The sequence below is a fragment of the Ornithorhynchus anatinus genome, chromosome 3, assembly GCF_004115215.2.
Source record: "Ornithorhynchus anatinus isolate Pmale09 chromosome 3, mOrnAna1.pri.v4, whole genome shotgun sequence".
Classification (NCBI taxonomy): Eukaryota; Metazoa; Chordata; class Mammalia; order Monotremata; family Ornithorhynchidae; genus Ornithorhynchus; species Ornithorhynchus anatinus.
This window is the reverse complement of record NC_041730.1, coordinates 84,398,995-84,416,561: the sequence shown is the minus strand read 5'-3', so window position 1 is coordinate 84,416,561 and position 17,567 is coordinate 84,398,995. Positions and strand designations below refer to the sequence as shown.

At 41.9% G+C, this 17,567-nt stretch overlaps 1 protein-coding gene across 7 annotated transcripts in view; it reads right to left on the bottom strand.

Moving 5' to 3' along the window:
* The window catches only part of P4HA1 (prolyl 4-hydroxylase subunit alpha 1), a 63,917-nt gene that overhangs the window by 34,812 nt on the left and 11,538 nt on the right, over positions 1–17,567 (bottom strand). For all 7 annotated transcript variants that reach the window (XM_029059786.2, XM_029059788.2, XM_039911509.1 and 4 more), the window contains 3 exons: positions 7,255–7,364; positions 6,181–6,277; positions 1,541–1,692 (listed from right to left, as the gene is read on the bottom strand). In XM_029059786.2, coding sequence (XP_028915619.1) covers positions 1,541–1,692; positions 6,181–6,277; positions 7,255–7,360 — 355 coding nt within the window. In that variant the 5' untranslated portion in view covers positions 7,361–7,364. The remainder of the gene's footprint in view (positions 1–1,540; positions 1,693–6,180; positions 6,278–7,254; positions 7,365–17,567) is intronic.

Sequence of the window (17,567 nt, the reverse complement as noted above, 5' to 3'; positions counted from 1 at the left end):
GCTTGCTCACTGTGCGCTGAGCTCATCTATCTCACTGCCAATCCCTTTCCCATGTCTTTCCCCCGGCCTGGAACTCCCTCCCCTCCATATATGATAAGATTTATTAAGGTCCCATCTCCTTTAAGAGGCATTCCCCAATTAATCCCCTTTCCCCAACTCCCTCTCCCTTCTGGGTCATCTATGTACCTGGGGTCTGTACCTTTGGACCCTTCGTATTCATCCCACAGCATTTAGGTATGATCCATTATTTATATTAATGTCTGTCTCCGCTTCTGGACTGAAAGCTCATTGTAGGCAAGGAACACATCTACCAGCTCTTATATTGTACTCTCCCAAGTGCTGAGTATAATGCTTTGCACCAAGTACTCAAATACCACTAACTGATTGACTGTTCTAAAGTGAGAATGGGGTGAGAGCATTTTAAGGTCATAGCCTCTCTCGGTCCTAATTCCCATGACAAACTCTTTAAAAAGAAAATCTCCATTTTTTAAAAAACAACATTATTAAGTGAGAGGCCTATTACTGACCACCCAGTAAAAGTACACTGCTCAGAGTTTGCTCAAGTTTGATGATGTTTCAGGACAGCTTAAGATGCAATGAAACAGGGACAATTGGGCCAAAAATATATATATATATATATATATATATATATATATATATATATATTTTGCAACACTGATCAATTTAGAATACAGGAGTTACTATTCTGAGAATAGCTCAGTTGGTCCATTTTGATATTTCTTTAATGCATGTAGTCCACTGCAAAGCTGTTTTAACTCATACAAACAGGTTTTGTTTCTCCTTCCCACCTCCACTCTGTTTTAGTTCTTAGTTTTAGAGTAAACATTTGAGTTTTAACAGCAAGAAGTTATTTACAAAATTTAAAGTTTTGTATAATGCCTAGACGGAATGTTGCCATCACATGAAAGGCATGAATCATTCATTTAGTCATATTTATTGAGTGCTTACTGTGCACTTGTGGGAAAGTACAATACAACAGACACGTTCCCTGCCCACCATGAGCTCATAGTCTAGAGGGGGAGAGAGACATTAATATAAATAGGTAAATTCCACATCAGGACCAGAAGACCGTGTTACCATGTTGATTTTATTTCAAAATCAGATTGGAACTGAGGATCTCTTGGAGAAGAGTTGTCCTCAATAGCGTGACCAAGTCAGATCTCGTCTCCACAGCTGCTGCCCAATTCAAGCTATTTACTTGCCTCCCTCAGGATTTTAACTTGGTAGCTTTCAGAGTTCCTAACTTGTTTATTCAGCATCACATTCAGTCACATGCAAAACATCCTCAGGATCGCTCATGTCAAAAGTCACAGGTTTTCTGAAAATAAGCATCCGAGAAGCAATAACTGATATCTAGTCGATTGTGACGCAAGAGTTAAAAGAAAAATGATTCTGGTCATTCGAAGTACTCCCGCTCAATATTTCATTTACAGTTCCAAATGGATTTGTGCTTTGGAAGCACCAACTAGAAAACAGTAACATCTCATCTCTCTTGTTCCAAAAGTAGTCTCCCACTTACCGTCCGACATGTCTTTAAGGACCAGATTCTCCAGCTCACCCCACTCGGTGTTGAGTCGTTTCATTAACTTGAACGCATTCACAGGGTGCCCCAGGAACCCCTCTGGATCCTTAGTGGCCATGCTAGTCAGTAGGTCTAACTTCTCTGCCCACCTATAAACAGAGAGGAAAAACAACAACACATATTTAGAAAATTGAGCACTTTAAACTGCTTGAAATATGGTACATTCCCTCATGTGTCCTCTAAATTAAAGGGATTAAAAGGTCACCATAATCCAGTAGATCATACTTGCCATTTATATAGCACTTAATTTTCCCCAAGTATTTCTGCCTTCACATCAGCCCTGCTGTGAGGTTGGAAGATACAGATATGACTACCCATTTCACAATCACATAGTAGAGGCTAGTTTCAGTGCTGGAACTAAGATCCAGGTTCTCCCTGACTCCCAGAGCCATTCCCCAGTGATCAGAACAGGGCTTGGCACATAGTAAGCGCTTAACAAATACCATCTTTATTATTATAATATAAGCAAAGCCAAAATGAAGATTAGAACAGAAATGAAGATTAGAACTCAAAACAGAGCCACACGGTGAAAAATCCAACATGGAATTAACAAATCCAACGCACCCACCGGGGAGATGACCACTGAATCTTTTACTACACTCCAGCTTGCAAGCTTTCAATAAATCAACAGTATTTGAGTGCTTACTGCGTGAAGAGCGTTGTATTAAGCTCTTCAGTATCAACCTACTTAATATCCCTTGCTCTCATCTCTCTCATCATAAACTATTCTATTTCCTATTCCAACCTTGCACCCTCACTTTGCTCCTCTAACGCCGAGCTACTCAGTGTACCTCAGTTCATCTTTCTCACCTCTGACCCCTTGCCCATCGTGGCTTAGTGGAAAGAGCATGGACTTGGGAGTCAGAGGATATGGGTTCTTATCCCGGCTCTGCCACTTGTCTGCTGTGTGACCTTGGGCAAGCCACTTAACTTCTCTGGGCCTCAGTTACCTCATCTGTAAAATGGGGATTAAGACTCTGAGCCCCACATGGGACCACCTGATTACCTTGTATCTACCCCAGCGCTTAGAACGGTGCTTGGCACATTCATTCAATCATATTTTTCGAGTGCTTATTGTGTGCAGAGCACTGTACTAAGTGCTTCTAAGCATATAGTAAGCACTTAAATACCACCATTATTATTATTGTCCTACCTCTGGTCTAGAATTCCTTACCCGGCCAAATCTGACAGACCATCACTGTCCCCACCTTCACAGCCGTATTTAAAACAAAACAAAAAACAAAAACCACATCTGTTCCAAGAGGCTTTCCTTGACTAAGCCCTCATTTCCCCTATCCCCTCTCCCTTCTGCATCACCCTTGGACTTGAATTTGTACTCTTTAAGCACTTGATATTCACTCCACGCTCAGCCCCCCAACACTTATGCATATATCCATAATTTAACATCTGTCTCCCCCCTCTAGATTGTAAGCTCCTTGTGAACAGGTAACATGCCCACCAACTCTGCTATATTGTACACTCCCAACTGGTCAGTACAATACTCTACACAAGGCACTCAATAAGTACAACTGATCAACCTCTTTTTCATACCCTCTCTCCTGAAATTCCTCCCCCTTCACATCTGGCAGACCACTATTTTTCCCCCCACCATCGTCAAAGCCCTGCTGAAAATCATATGAGAAGCAATGTGGCTTTGTGGATAGAGCATGGGCCTGGGAATCAGAAAGATCTGGGTTCTAATCCCCACCTTGCCGTTTTTCTCTAGTGTGATCTTGGGCAAGTCACTGAACTTCTCTGTGCCCCAGTTACCTCACCTGTAAAATGGAGATTAAAACCATGAGGACAGGGATTGCACCCAACCCAATTTGCTTGGACCCACTTCAGCTCTTACTATGTGCCTGGCACACAGTCAGAGCTTAATACCACAATTATTATGATCATCACATCTCCTCCAAGAAGTCTTCTCTGACTAATCTCTCATCTCCTGTTTCCTCAACTACTACTTCCTGGAATCCTCACCGTACCCCCCAAATCCTATACTTAGGTACTCACCCAGCCTCCTTCCCCTCATCCCACCTGTAATGAATTTTATTATCTGACTCCCTCTCTAGATTGCAAGGTCTTGATGGCAGGGATCCCGTTGACTTGCTCTCCTGTACTCCCCCAAGCACTTACTACAGAATAAGTGCTCAAAAAAAAAAATACTACTGATTGATAAATCAAACCCAGTAGAGGGAATACTCCACTACAGATGGCAAACATACAGAACTCATCACAAAAAAGATTTTGATTCAGACAGTAGATCCATGAATTATTAGAGGGAAAAGTCAGTGATGTCAGAAGGCATATCCTCAACCACAAAAAGATGATGGTCAAATCACCTCACTGTTCTTCCAAGGTTTTTTGGAGGTAAAAAGGATAAAACACTGGGATGAAAGTCTTGTGTTCTCAGTCCTCAGGACGTAGAAGTTTGCTGCATCCAGTTAGATAAATGAGAAGCAGCATGGCCTAGTGAAGAAAACATGGGCCTGAAAGCCAGAAGGTCCTGAGTTCTAATTCTACCTTCACCGCTTTTCTGCTGTGTGACCTTGGGCAAGTCACTTCCCTTCCTCTGTGCCTCAGTTTCCTCATCTGTAAAATAGAGATTAGGACTGTGAGGGCTAAGTGGCCCAAGGAGTGTGCCCAACCTGATTTACCTTATATCTACCCCAGTGCTTAGCACACTGCCGGGCACATAGTAAGCACTTAATACTACTATTATTATCATCATAAAACAGAGTGCATCTGACTTCGCTCAGTCACACTGGCCAATGTACTCTTCCAAATGCACTGTACAATAAAAGCACTACTTGATCCTAGCCCTTGTTAACAGCAAGACTACAGAAAATAAACCAGTCACAGTACAGTTGGCTGGGATGTATCAGGTAAAGAGAGTAGACATCTAAGACTTTGGTTCTCTTTTCTTCCTCCTACTTAAGACTGCGAACCCCATGTGGGACAGAGACTGTCTGACCTGATGAACTTGTATTTACCCCAGCGCTTAGAACACCGCTTAACATATACTATTTAAAAAAAAAAATTGGTAGGGAGTCTTGGAGCCAATAGTTGAGTATTTTAGCTTGATGTGGATGTGAATGGATAGCCAGTGGAGGTTTAAGGAGTAATGTGTTGAGAAGCAGAGTGTTCTAGTAGAAGCAGCATGAGCCTGAGGACTTGGGTTCTAATCCTGGTTCTGCCATTTCCCTGTCTTATGACCTTGGGTAAGTCACAACTTCTGTTCCCCAATTTCTTCATTTCTAACATGGGGATTCAATACCTGTTCTCCCTCCTACTTACACTGTGAGCCCCAAGTGGGACCTGATTTTCTTTTATCTATTCCAGCACTTAGTACAGTGCTTGGCACCCAGTAAGCACTTAAATACCACAATCATTACTATTATTATATGTTCTGATAGATGCTTTAGGAAGATGATCCAAGCAGCAGATTGAAGGACAAACTGAAGAGGCTAGAGGCAGTCAGTCAAGTAAAGAGACTGATACAGTTATCTAGTTGAGAAATCAGAAAGTGTGAAAAAGGAGGGTGGTGGGATCTGGGAAATCCTGTGGTGGTAAAACTCTCAAGATTTAGAGAGATAGACTGAATTCATGAGACAAAGACCAAAGATGATACCAAGGCTGCATACTTCTGGGACCAAAAGAATGATGGGGTTTTAAGAGAGAAGATGAGATGCTCAGTTTTTGATTGCGAAACCAAAACAAAAAAACCCCACATACAAAAACACCCAAAAAAGTCACCCTGCTACACTGCACATTTCCTCATTGACCTTGCCTCACTTGGTCTGGAACTGAAATCCTTTTGGCTATTTGTTCTAAGGCATTAGGGAAAATAAGAGCTAAGCTGCCAACTGCTTTTTTCCACATTTTCCAAACACTTAGATGCCTACTGGACAATGCATTGCACTAATAGATATTGGAAACTCCTAGGAAATAATCTGTCATGAAATATACAGTAACCAATTTGTCCAGCCAGAATGCATGTGGACCTATCCCTCCATTTCTATAACAAAAAGCAACAGCTTACAGAAATGATAGAGGAGTTCCTCTTTAAATCTAAAGCAGAAGCAGTAACACAATTCATCTTTACATACAGGTTAGCAAAATAGTTGGAGTCTATATTCACTCATTCAATAGTATTTACTGAGTGCTTACTACGTGCACAGCACTGTACTAAGCTATATGATGAATGTTTAAATAAAATCTAAGACATTTAGAACGAGTGAGCTTTTGCCCTGCATACAGTAAAGAGCTCCATAAATACTGTTGAGGGATTTGGTACAATTTCAAATTTGTATCTGAAATTCCATTTGCAAAAAACTTAAACAATAAACAGATTGAGGCAGCTTTAATTTCCAAAAAGAATACTTAATATCACACTAGGAGGAAGGCATTTCCCTATCCTTTTGGCTCAGTCCTCCCGCCTTTGGCAGGCTACAACATGGTATTCCAAGCCAAACAAAATACAGTACATACTTCAGGTATGTTTAGCCTTAAGGAACGTATCTTGAGCCTCAGACAGGAATTACAACTGAATGCTAATTTGCCAACTCCCTACTTACTTTTTAACTTGTTCCAACTTGCTCTCTTCTGCCTTAATATAGTCCTTCAGTGAAGTCACCAGGTCCTTCTCTGTGTTAATCAGATCTGTCATGTGACCTAAAATAGAATTAATAAATAATTAAACAGCTCTAAGCTTTCAGTGCTTAAAGAATTTTACATATCAAAGTAAATGTGTGAGGCACATATTAAGAGTTGCAGTCATTTTTAGAAGCTAACTGGCAAAATAAGAGGTGTGGAGAAGGAAGTTTGAAACATCTAGAAGGTAAATTTAAAAAGAAAAAAAAAAGTCAAGGATTTCCTGATCAGGAGTTCCACTCAAGTTACAACACTATTTTGCAAGCTCAAGTTATGTTGGCACATTGTCTTTTCAGCTTGAGGCAGATGGAGGAGAAAGAAAAGGAGAGAGAAGAGAAAAAGAATGAGAATGAATTTTGTTTAAAAAACCCCAAAAAACCCTGCATTGGTCCTGGGCCTAATTTTCTTCAGCAAGGGCCAAATCTCTTCTACAAATGATTCATCTCACCACACTCAACTTCCAGTTCTCAAGTCAGAGGTGCTGGATGAGAAATCCTCCATAATGTTAAGAAGAGAGGTTGGGGAAGAGAGGGTTCTAGAAAAAAGTTCATTTACCAGAGTGCGTTGTGGCACCCTCACTTTGAGGTCTGGGCAAGTGACTATCAAGGGACTGCATTAGGCATCATATATATTTTTTGTTGTTGTTAGTTTCAGGGTCCTGATGGGTCCTACCCTAATCCTAGAAAACTAGAAAGTTGCAGGGTTCTCAACTAAAAAGATTTTAAGCATACATATTTTGCTCATTCATTTACACAGTACAAGTTTCAAGTGGCTACAGAATTATGAGGACACTTCATTCACCAAAGTTCAGAAATTATAAATTTTAATTTGAAAAAGAGAGGACAGCAAGCAAGCAAGCTTTTCTTCAGAAAAAAGGGTTGGGGGGAAAGTTCATTATCTTGCATCTACTTCAGGACTTAAAATATCACCATTTTTGTTAAAGCTTACAGGACTATAAAACGGTAGCCTTTAAGAAAGTAGTAATAAATATGCCTTACCAATCGACGTGAAGAAGTCTGTGTGGGCAAAACAATGGGGGAGGAGAAATCCCACAAATGAAATATACCAAAGCACCATGGATGTCATATTTTTATACGGCATCATAAACCTGCAAAAGAAATACCACCATTAGTTTTTTATTCCTGGCTATGTAATATTTATAGTTTATGCACAAATCCAGAAATATTAATGGAAATATTTCAACATCACATATAACCCATTGTACTTAAGTGCTTACTTTGCACAAAGTGTATATTAAGTGTGTGGGAAAGTATAATAGGGTTAATTGACAATTCCTGCCCTCTGGAAGTTGTCCCTCTAGGACAACCCTAATTCCGGCTCTACCACTTCCCTGCTGTGTGGCCTTGGGCAAGTCACTTAATTTCTCTGTGTCTCAGTTTCCACATATGTAAAGTGGGGATTAAATACATGTTCTTTTCCTACATTGACTGAGAATCGCATATGGAACATGAATTATGCCTGACTGGATTAACATGGATTCATTCATTTATTCAATTGTATTTATTAATACTGTACTCAGCATGTGGGGAAAATACAACAATAAATAGGAACATTCCCTGAACACAACGAGCTCATAGTCAAGAGCAGGGCAGACAGACAACACAAATTAAATAAAATTACAGATATATACGTAAGTGCTCTGGGGCTAGGGAATGGGAGGGAGAGCAAAGGGAGCAAAGGGGCAATGCAGATGGGAGTGGGAGATGAGGAAAAGTGGGGCTTAGTCTGGGAAGGCCTCTTGGAGGAAGTGTGCCTTCACGGCTTTGAAGGTGGGGAGAGTAATTTTCTGTCAGATTTGAGGAGCGAGGGCATTTCAGGACAGAGGCAGGACTTGGGCCAGGGGTCAGCGGCAAGACCACTGATATTGAGGCACAGTGAGAAGGTTAGCACTAGAAGAGTGATGTGTGAGGGCTGGGTTGTAGGAGAGAAGCAAGGTGAGGTAGGAGGGGGCAAGGTGATGGAGTGCTTAAAAGACAATGATGAGGAGTATCTGTTTGATACGGAAGTGGATGGGCAACTGCTGGAGATTTTTTGACAAGGGGGGTAACATGTCCTGATATTTTTTTGTAGAAAGATGATCTGGGCAGCGGTGTAAAGTATGGACTGGAGTGGGAAGACATAGGAGGTTGGGAGGTCAGCAAGGAGGCTGATGCAGTAATCCAGACAGGACAGCATAAGTGATTGTATTAACCTGGTAGTAGTTCGGATGGAGAGGAAAGGGCAGATTTTAGTGATGTTGTGAAGAAGAGACTGATAGGATTTGGTGATGGGTTGGGTTGAATGCGAGAGCAGAGTCACGGATAACACCAAGGTTACAGGATTGTGAGAAGGGAAGGATGGTGGGGCCATCTACAGTGATGGGAAAGTCAGGGAAAGGAGAGAGAGAGAGAGAAAGTAAGAGAGTGAGACAGAGACAGCGAGACACAGAGAGAGAGGCGCACAGAGAAAGAGCGAGAGAGACAGAGAGAAAGACAAGGAGGGAGGCAGAGAGGGAAAGAGAGAGGGAGAGAAAGAAAACAAGAAAGCGAAAGTGAGAAAGTGAAGGCAAGAAAGTGAAAGTGAGAAAGTGAAAGCAAGAAAGCAAGACAGAGACAGAGAGACAGACAGACAGAGAGTCACAGAGAGAGATCGGGGAGGAGATGTAGATTTGGGTATCATCTGCAGAGAGATGGTAGTTGAAGCCGTGGGAGTGAATGGGTTCTCCAAGGGAGTGAGTGTAAATGCAGAGTAAGAGGGGACCAAGAACTGAACATTGAGGGATCCCCTCAGTTAAGGGGTGGGAGGCAGAGAAAGGGCCCGTGAAGGAAATTGGGAATGAAAGGCCAGAGAGATAAGAGTAGAAGCAGGAGAGGAAGGTGTCAGTGAAGCCAAGTTTGGATAACGTTTCCAGGAGAAGGGGATGGTCCACGGTGCCGGAGGCCGCTGAGAGGTTGAGGAGGAGTGGGATGAAGCAGAGACTGTTGGAATTGGCAAGAAGGTCACTGGTGTCCTTTGAAAGGGCGGTTTCTGTGTAGTGAAGGTGACTGAAGCCAGATCGGAGGGGGTCCAGGAGAGAATTGGAGGAGAGGAATTGGAGTCGGCGAATGTAGACGATTCGCTCAAGGAGTCTGGAGAAGAGGGAAATGGAACAATCTTCCCCAGCACTTACAACAGTGCTTGGCACATAGTAAGTGCTTAACAAATATCATTATTAATTAGGGAGGGGTTAGGTGATAAAGGGCTCTTAAAATTAGCTTGCTCCAGTATATGCAGTCATAGAATGCCTTGAAGATGCACCCATCAGTGGCTGCTGGACTTCATATGCTTCCTATGGGAGAGAGCACATCTGCTAATTCCGTTACATTGTACTCTCCCAAGTGCTTAGTGTAGTATTCTGTACATAGTAAGCACTCAATGAATACCACTGATCGATTCACTCAAAATGCCTAACGTTGTGTATTTTACCAGTAGTGGCCCTGTCAAACGATGAGGGCAGAGGCAGAGTGTGGGAAAGTGGACAGGTTACAGTGACTGCAGAGAGCTAGGGATGCCATATTAATGGAAGCCTGAGAGACAGGTGATGGCAGAGAAACAGAAACATATCAGTGATAAGAATGGTGGCGATGATGAGGAACCACAATAGGAGGTAGAAGGGCAAGAGAGAGCAACAAAGAAAATAGAGCAAGATTCTTTATTATTAGTAGTAATAATAATAGTTATTATTATTATGGTACTTGTTAAGCTCTCACCATGTACCCAACACTCTTCTAAGCCCTGGGGAAGGTACAAGTTATTCACATAGGACACGGTCCCCATCCCACATAGGGCTCACACTCTTTATCCCCATTTTACAGAGGAGGGAACGAAGGTCCCTAGAGCTTAACTGATCTGCCCAAGGTCCATACAGCAGACATGTGGAGGAGCTGGGCTTAGAACCCACGTCCTTCTGACTTCCAGACCCATGCTAAGCCACACTGCTACTTTACTGTTGGCCCTTGAATCTGGCAGTGCCCTCGTCAGCCCAAGATGGAAGCGGTGTCACCTGGTGGAAAGAACAGGGGTCTGGGAATCAGAGGGCCTAGGTTCTAATCCCCCTTCCTCCGCTCGTCTGTTGCGTGACTTTGGGTAAGTCACCTCGCTTCTCTGTGCCTCAGTTACCTCAGCCATAAAATGGGCATTAAATCCCTCCCTCGCAGTCTACTGAGAGCCCATGTGGGACAGGGACTGAGTCCAACCTGATTCACTTGCATCCACATCTAGTCTTAGAATAGCGCACATAGCAAGCACTTGATGAGTTCCATAATTAATTAAGAGGCAGCTTGGGGAGGTAGAAGGGGGAGAGAGACAGAGAAAGAGAGAGAGAGAGACATACAGACAGGCCAAGGGAAGAGTATGATTTTACTCTTAGTCCTAGAATCTGGCAGAAGTGCGCCCTCAATAGCTGAAGGTGGCAGTAAAGCCGCAACAACTAAGATTTCCTCCTTCCACTCTTTTTCTAAGCCACATGTTCTCTTCTGCTATGACAGTTGACTGTCTCTGAAACCCTCCATCATTTTCCCCTCCCCCATTAAAAGGATACCAGGACTGCGACAGGGAAAAAAAAGCCTTAGTTGTGCCTCTACTGGATCTACCTAACTAGGTGCTCACCTAACATTTCATAAATCTAAATAATGTAAGAGGCTTAAATGTGTTCATTTGATAGTTTTTTTAAATAAGTTTCAGCTGCTGAAGTGGTGCTGTGTATTTTCTAATTCTCTCAGTTAGTTATCACTGCACGACAGCCTGTCTCACCAAAATTAAAATGTCAACCACCAAATGGTATGATCAGAAATTCTACGCTAGGATCCCAGTTAAGTAGATTGTGCGACATTCTAGGTAAACACATTGGCTGAGCTGTCAAGTCCAAAGCTGTGCTTTAGACAGTTTTGCATTGAAGGCCCTTCCAAATTCAGTTGGTGGGGGAACAAGGCAGAAGAAAGGAGTGAACAGTGCATTTTTACCCATTTCCTTTCATGCATTCCTCCCCTGGGTATTTCTTACCACGATGTGGTCCATCTCTAAAGTGGCAGCTCAGTGCTAGAAGAGGCAGAAATCTGCACCTTCATGTCAAGGCCAACCTAATTCTAATTCTGTTGTACTGTACTCGTCCGAGTGCTTAATACAGTTCTCCGCACACAGTAAGCACTGAGTAAATGCCACCAATCGACTAACCCAAGCTCACTCTTTCCTTCCCATCGGCAGTGGGGAGGGACCCTAACGTGTCCCATGATCGTTGCAGCTCTCAATCCTCACTAGTACAGCTAGGTAGGAGTTGGAATTTACGGCAACCGATCAAAAGACGAAATGCCGACAAGCACATTCCCTATTAAATACAAAAGATGCTCTCTCCACATAGGCTCAAAAATAAAGCTTTCTGCTTGCTAGTTAAAAACGTTAAGTTGCACAACGAATCAAGTTCCGAGTCGAAACAAGCTACCTTCAATTAATATTCTGGAAGTCATCCTAGTCTCCACCCCAGGGTGAATTTTACACACTTCCAGAATCTCAGAGCAATGAAATAAAAGCTGCTCTATCCGCTGCTTTACAGTGGCTCTTTGGGGAAGGCTTCTAGAATGTAGCAGATGCCTGAACTTCCTCTCTTGGGCTCTTGCCAAAGAATAAAGCTTTCAGTCTTGGACTAAGCAGAGTCTAGAATTTTCTCCACACTGGGGTTGAAATAATTTAATACAAACTGTATTAAAAAAATCAGGAACGGTTATTTTTCCCCACAGAGCACAAGCCAAAGAGTTGGCTTTCCTTAATTTTTATTGGGGTTTTCTCCGCCCCATCCCCCCAATAACTGGATTGAATTACAAGTGATTCATGAGTTTCAATTGTCTCCAAACAAGGACAGAAAACATTACAACTTTGGCCTGCCGAAACATCCAGAAGGGTCTTATTTTAAGTAAGTCTCTAAAGAATGTTCTACTCCAGCAAATATTTATCACGGTCACAAACATAGTACAATCTCCAGGTTTTACAGTCACAGGTCTTTTCCTAGCAGAGGGCAGAAAATAGCTAAACACACATTTTTTTCCCAAAACAACAGAGGCATCTGTCTTGTAAGGTCTACTTCGAGAGGTTTCCCCTTTTATAAGAACCATAACCGCTTCCCCCAGTCTCCCCACTGGCCCACTCTTTTTTCCATTCCCTTAGCATGAGTTGTAAATAAATAGTAGATAATACCTTACATGCAAAAAAAAAAAATTTTTTAAAACCAAAAAACCTAATCCATTCATTCAATCGTATTTATTGAGTGCTTACTTTGTGCAGATCACTGTACCAAGCACTTGGAAAACACAATTAAGCAACGAAGAGAGACAATCCCTACCCAATGGGCTTACAGTCTGGAAGGGGGGAGACAGACAACAAAACAAAGCAAGTGGACAGGCATCAACTGCATCATTGTAAATAAACAGAATTATAGATATATACACATCATTAATAAAATAAATAGAATGATAAATACGTACGTATATACACACAAGTGCTGTGGGGCAGGGAGGGGGGGTAGAGCATAGAGAGGGGGAAGGGACAATGGGGAGGGAAGGAGAAGCAGAGGGGAAAAGGGGGGGGGGGGAAATCAGTCTGGGAAGGCCTCCTGGAGGAGGTGAGCTCTCAGTAGGTCTTTGAAGGGGGAAGTGTGCTAGTTTGGTGGATGTGAGGAGGGAGGGCATTCCACGGCAGAGGTAGGATGTGGGCCGGGGTGGACAGCGGGACAGGCGAGAACGAGGCCCAGTGAGGAGGTCAGTGGCAGGAGAGGAGCAGAGTGTGCGGGCTGGGCTGTAAAGGGAGAAAAGGGAGGTGAGGTAGGAGGGGGCAAGGGGATGGGCATCTTTGAAGCCAATAGTGAGGACTTTTTGCTTGATTCAAAGGTTGATAGGCAACCACTGGAGATTTTTGAGGGGCAGGGGGTGGTGACATGTTCAGAACGTTTCTGTAGAAAGACGGTCTAAGCAGCAGAGTGAAGTATAGACTAAAGTGGGGAGAGACAGAAGGTTGGGAGTTCAGAAAGGATACTGATGCAGTAATATAGTCGGAATATGATGAGTGATTGTACTAACAAGTAGTGGTTTGGATGGAGAAGAAAGGGCAGATCTTGGCAATGTTATGAAGGTGAGACCGGCAGGTTTTGGTGACGGATTGGAACATGCCACCATCAAAAGCAGTTGAGGTTACTCAATATGAAGGCAAATATTCACTGAAATGTCATCTCCAAGTCAGTGTTGTTAATTTAAGTGAAATCGGACTTTGGAGTGTTTGTTCCTCCCCAAACCTAGTTGGTACTTCAATATCAAAAGCTCATTTGTGATCATACATGGGCAGGTCTGATGTTTACCAGCTCTCCTGGATTGTATTTTCCCCAAGCACTTAGTACAGGTCTCTCCACACAGTAAGCGCTCAAGATTGATACATATTCCCAGAGGTGAGTTGATCCATTTCCAAACTCCTGCTTCAGTAGTAGGAGTATTTACTGAGCCCCAAGGACTGTACTAGGTGTTAAAGAAGTGACATGGTCACAAGGAGCTTCAGTCCTCTTGAGTTGCCTTATGAGATTTCCATCTCAATAAACCATGATTTTATTTAACTCCACTATTTAATTTCCATTATTCTCCTCCCTCTGGGTTGGCTCTAATCCTTATGAGGCAAACTAGAGCAGCACCTTCAAGCCATGCATGCAAGATCTTGAAAAGTCTTCTAGTCTTTATGTTTTTTATTAAGCGCTTGTGTCAAGCACTGTTCAAAGTGCTGGGGTTGATACAAGTTTATTAGGTTGGACACAGTCTCTGTCCCACGTGGGGCTCACACTCTAAAGGGAGGAGGATTTAATCCTCATTTTACAGATGAGGTAACTGGCACAGAGACATTAAGTCACTTGCCCAGGGTCAAACAGCAAGCAATTGGCAGAGGTGGGATTAGAACCTAGGTTCCTCTGACTCCTAAAATCAGGCTGCTCCACTAGGCCATGCTGCTTCTCAATACTTGTCTAGAATAATAATTTCCTTTGATGCTGTTTCCCCAGAAAGGATGGAAATAAATCTTTTATGCTGGGAAATGGGCAGAGTAGATGGAATTTATTTTAAAGAAATACAAATTTCAGGCCACATCCATATAAGAGGGATTTATATATATATGTATATATATATACACATATACACACACACATATATATATCACAGATAGATTGTTGGGTCAATAAGCATGCAAATCATTCCATCATTGCTATTTGAGGGCTTACTGTATACAGGACAATGTAGTGGAATTGTTAAGCATGCAACGAATTTTCAGTCTAGAAGGGGAGAAAGGCAATAAAATATATTAAATACAGACGAGATGGCAGAGTAGGAAGATATGTAAATAAGTGGGATGAGTATTAAAGTGCTTAAGGGGTACAGACCAGGGGGCAAATAGGGCAAGGGAATGAAGGGTTAGGTAGGGGAGGAGATAAGATGTTAGTTTCTTTGAACAGTGTGAAAGGAATCTTCCTAAGACATTACATTGCATTTTCCTTTCTCCAAGGTATGTCTGGATGAAAGCAACTAAAAAGTTATATTAGTATAGATAAACCTTCATTTCTTGTTCCGGGTAGGGCTGGACTTTCCCTTCCCTACATGGTCAACAGGATCAATCAAATCTGGGCATGGATCACAAGACACATGCAGTTCTACTACAATGTAAATATTTACAGATTTGAGTTATCAGGATTCATTGAATTATTAGTACAAGATATTTCACTGAATTACTAGAACAGGGAATTTAGTAAACAGTTCTCATAATACTAGTTTTTCGAGTCTTCCAAGAAAAAGACCAAAACAATCTTACAGTTTGACATATCCTTTGAGGGGAAAAAAAATAAAAAGTATATTTAGTAGTGTCAACCCACCATCAAGTGTGTCTTTTACGTTACTGCACTACATATTTTGATTGTAGCATGAAGCTGCAAGATTTCTCCTCCTTCCAACACAACTGCACCAAAGGCACTCTTTCAGACAACTCCAGCTGTTAGTTTTTATTCCCCACACCCTTCCATCCTCAGCTGGAGGCTTTCCCTGCCATCTGTGTTCGGCCTAGAATCTCCCTAACAGCTTCCTGCAGGCCAACAGAACTTAGGCAGTTACTCCAGATCTTCATATCTGCAGGAAAGATAGAGAGGAGGGAATGTCTCTCTCTCTCTCTCAATTAGGGTGGATTTTCCAAACCAGAGGCAAGGAGTTTATAATGCTTTTCTTCCCCAACTTCCCCCTACACATTTTTTTCATTACACCAGAAATCATGAGGCACATCCAAAAAAGAGAAGTCATGTAAAAGCCCAAGGCCAGCTAAAATTTAAAAGTCCCAAATTCCATTTTTTCTGACAACCCCAATATCCCATAAATTCATCTGCTACTACTTTTATTACAGATAACAGGGAGGCAGGGCAACCTAGTGGAAAGCACAGAGAAATGGGAGTCAGAACACCCAGGTTCTAGTCACAGCTCCATGCTTTAATGGTGGGGTAACCCATGACAAGTCACAACTTCCCTGTGTCTCAACTTCCTCATCTCTATTTAATTTCCTCTCCCTACAGCTTTCATCATAAAGTTTCAGCCCTCATTTTTACTGACATGTTACTACTATGGTTCCCTTCTGACCTCTCTTCAGGTTCATTTGCTGGCTCCTTCTCTGCCTCTTAACCCCCTAACTGTGGATGTTCCAGAAGGCTCAGTTCTAGGGTCCCTGCCCTTCTCACTCTATTCCCAGTCTCTCAGGGAGCTCATCCACTGATTGACAGACTCCATCTCCCACTGTCTCACTGGGCTTCAATGTGGTCCCTCTGTCACTGGCCCCTTGCTCATTCCTGGAACTCATTTTCCCTTCACATCCCACAGACCAACATCTTCACCACCCTTTTGAGATCAAACTTCCAGGAGGCCATCCAGAGTACTAATTTCCCCACCTTATACCCTTTAACAATTGCTTCTGCCTTTCCACCACGTGAGCAACTTGGGTACCCAAACCCCTGGTTTGTGCAGATTATTCTATTACTCTCCCCCACCAACCCCCATCTGTAATTTTTAAGTCTCTCCCCCACTAGAATCAACCAATCAATGGCAATTGAGCACTTACTGTAGTAAGGGTGTGGAAGAGTACAATATAAAAGTTGGTAGACATTCCCCGCCCAAAGTGAGCTTGTCTAGATGGTAATGGGCAAGGATGGTGTACACCACCTCTGTCCCCATGTACTATCAACCATTTAGTACAGTGCTCTGGTACACAGGAAGAGCTCAAATACCATTGACGATAGTGAGAATAAAACCTCCTTTGAAGGCAGGAATCAGGTCTAAGTCTTTTGTATTCTCCCATGTGCTTAGTACACTGCTCAGCACCAAATAATAAGGGTTATTGATATATATATACATATATATATCAATAACCTTTATGTATATATATATCAATAACCTTTATTATTTATATATAAATAAATAAATGTAAAACCTTTATTGATTATATATATGGCTAAGCCCTGACCTCTTGACTAACCTGCAATCATGCATCTCCATGGGAATAAGTCAGTTAATAGCACCAGTAGATACACAGATAAACATACCTGTAATTTATCTTTAAATGAACTACAAAGTTTGTCCAGGAAAAGCACTGATAGAGAAGAAATTGATTTTATTAGTCACTGTTTAAAAAGCTCAGTATTGCAAGCAGTCTATAGTATAAACACTTCGATCAGTATGCAAAGTAGTAAAAGTAGTAAAACAAAAGAAAAGTTGGATACATTACTCCAAAGAAACTTTGAATTTTTTTTAACTTGGACTTTTTTTCTTGTGATTTTAGGTAATCTCAATTAAACAAGATTCAGTGGAAAGTAGCATTGGTTCTTTTGACGGGAAAGTAGGCACAGAAGAAAATAGTACAGAAAAAGGATTATGGGAACAGCAATTAGAGAACTATGCTCATAAGCCAGGCAGACATAGGAACTACACTAAAACAATTTAGAGAGATGACACACTTATCTAGGCACTTGGATCCATGAACTTTGGACATTTGATATTTACCCCACAGCACTTATGTACATATCTTTGAGTTTTATATGTATTATATACACACATATACATACATATACACACTGTAAGCTTGTTATGGGCAGGGAATATTTCTGCTAATTCTCTATTGTATTCTCTCATGTGCTTTGTATAATGCTCTGCACATAGAAAGTGCACAATAAATACCACTGATCGATTGTTCTAAAGTTACCAGGGAAAATGAAGTCAAAAACAAGTTG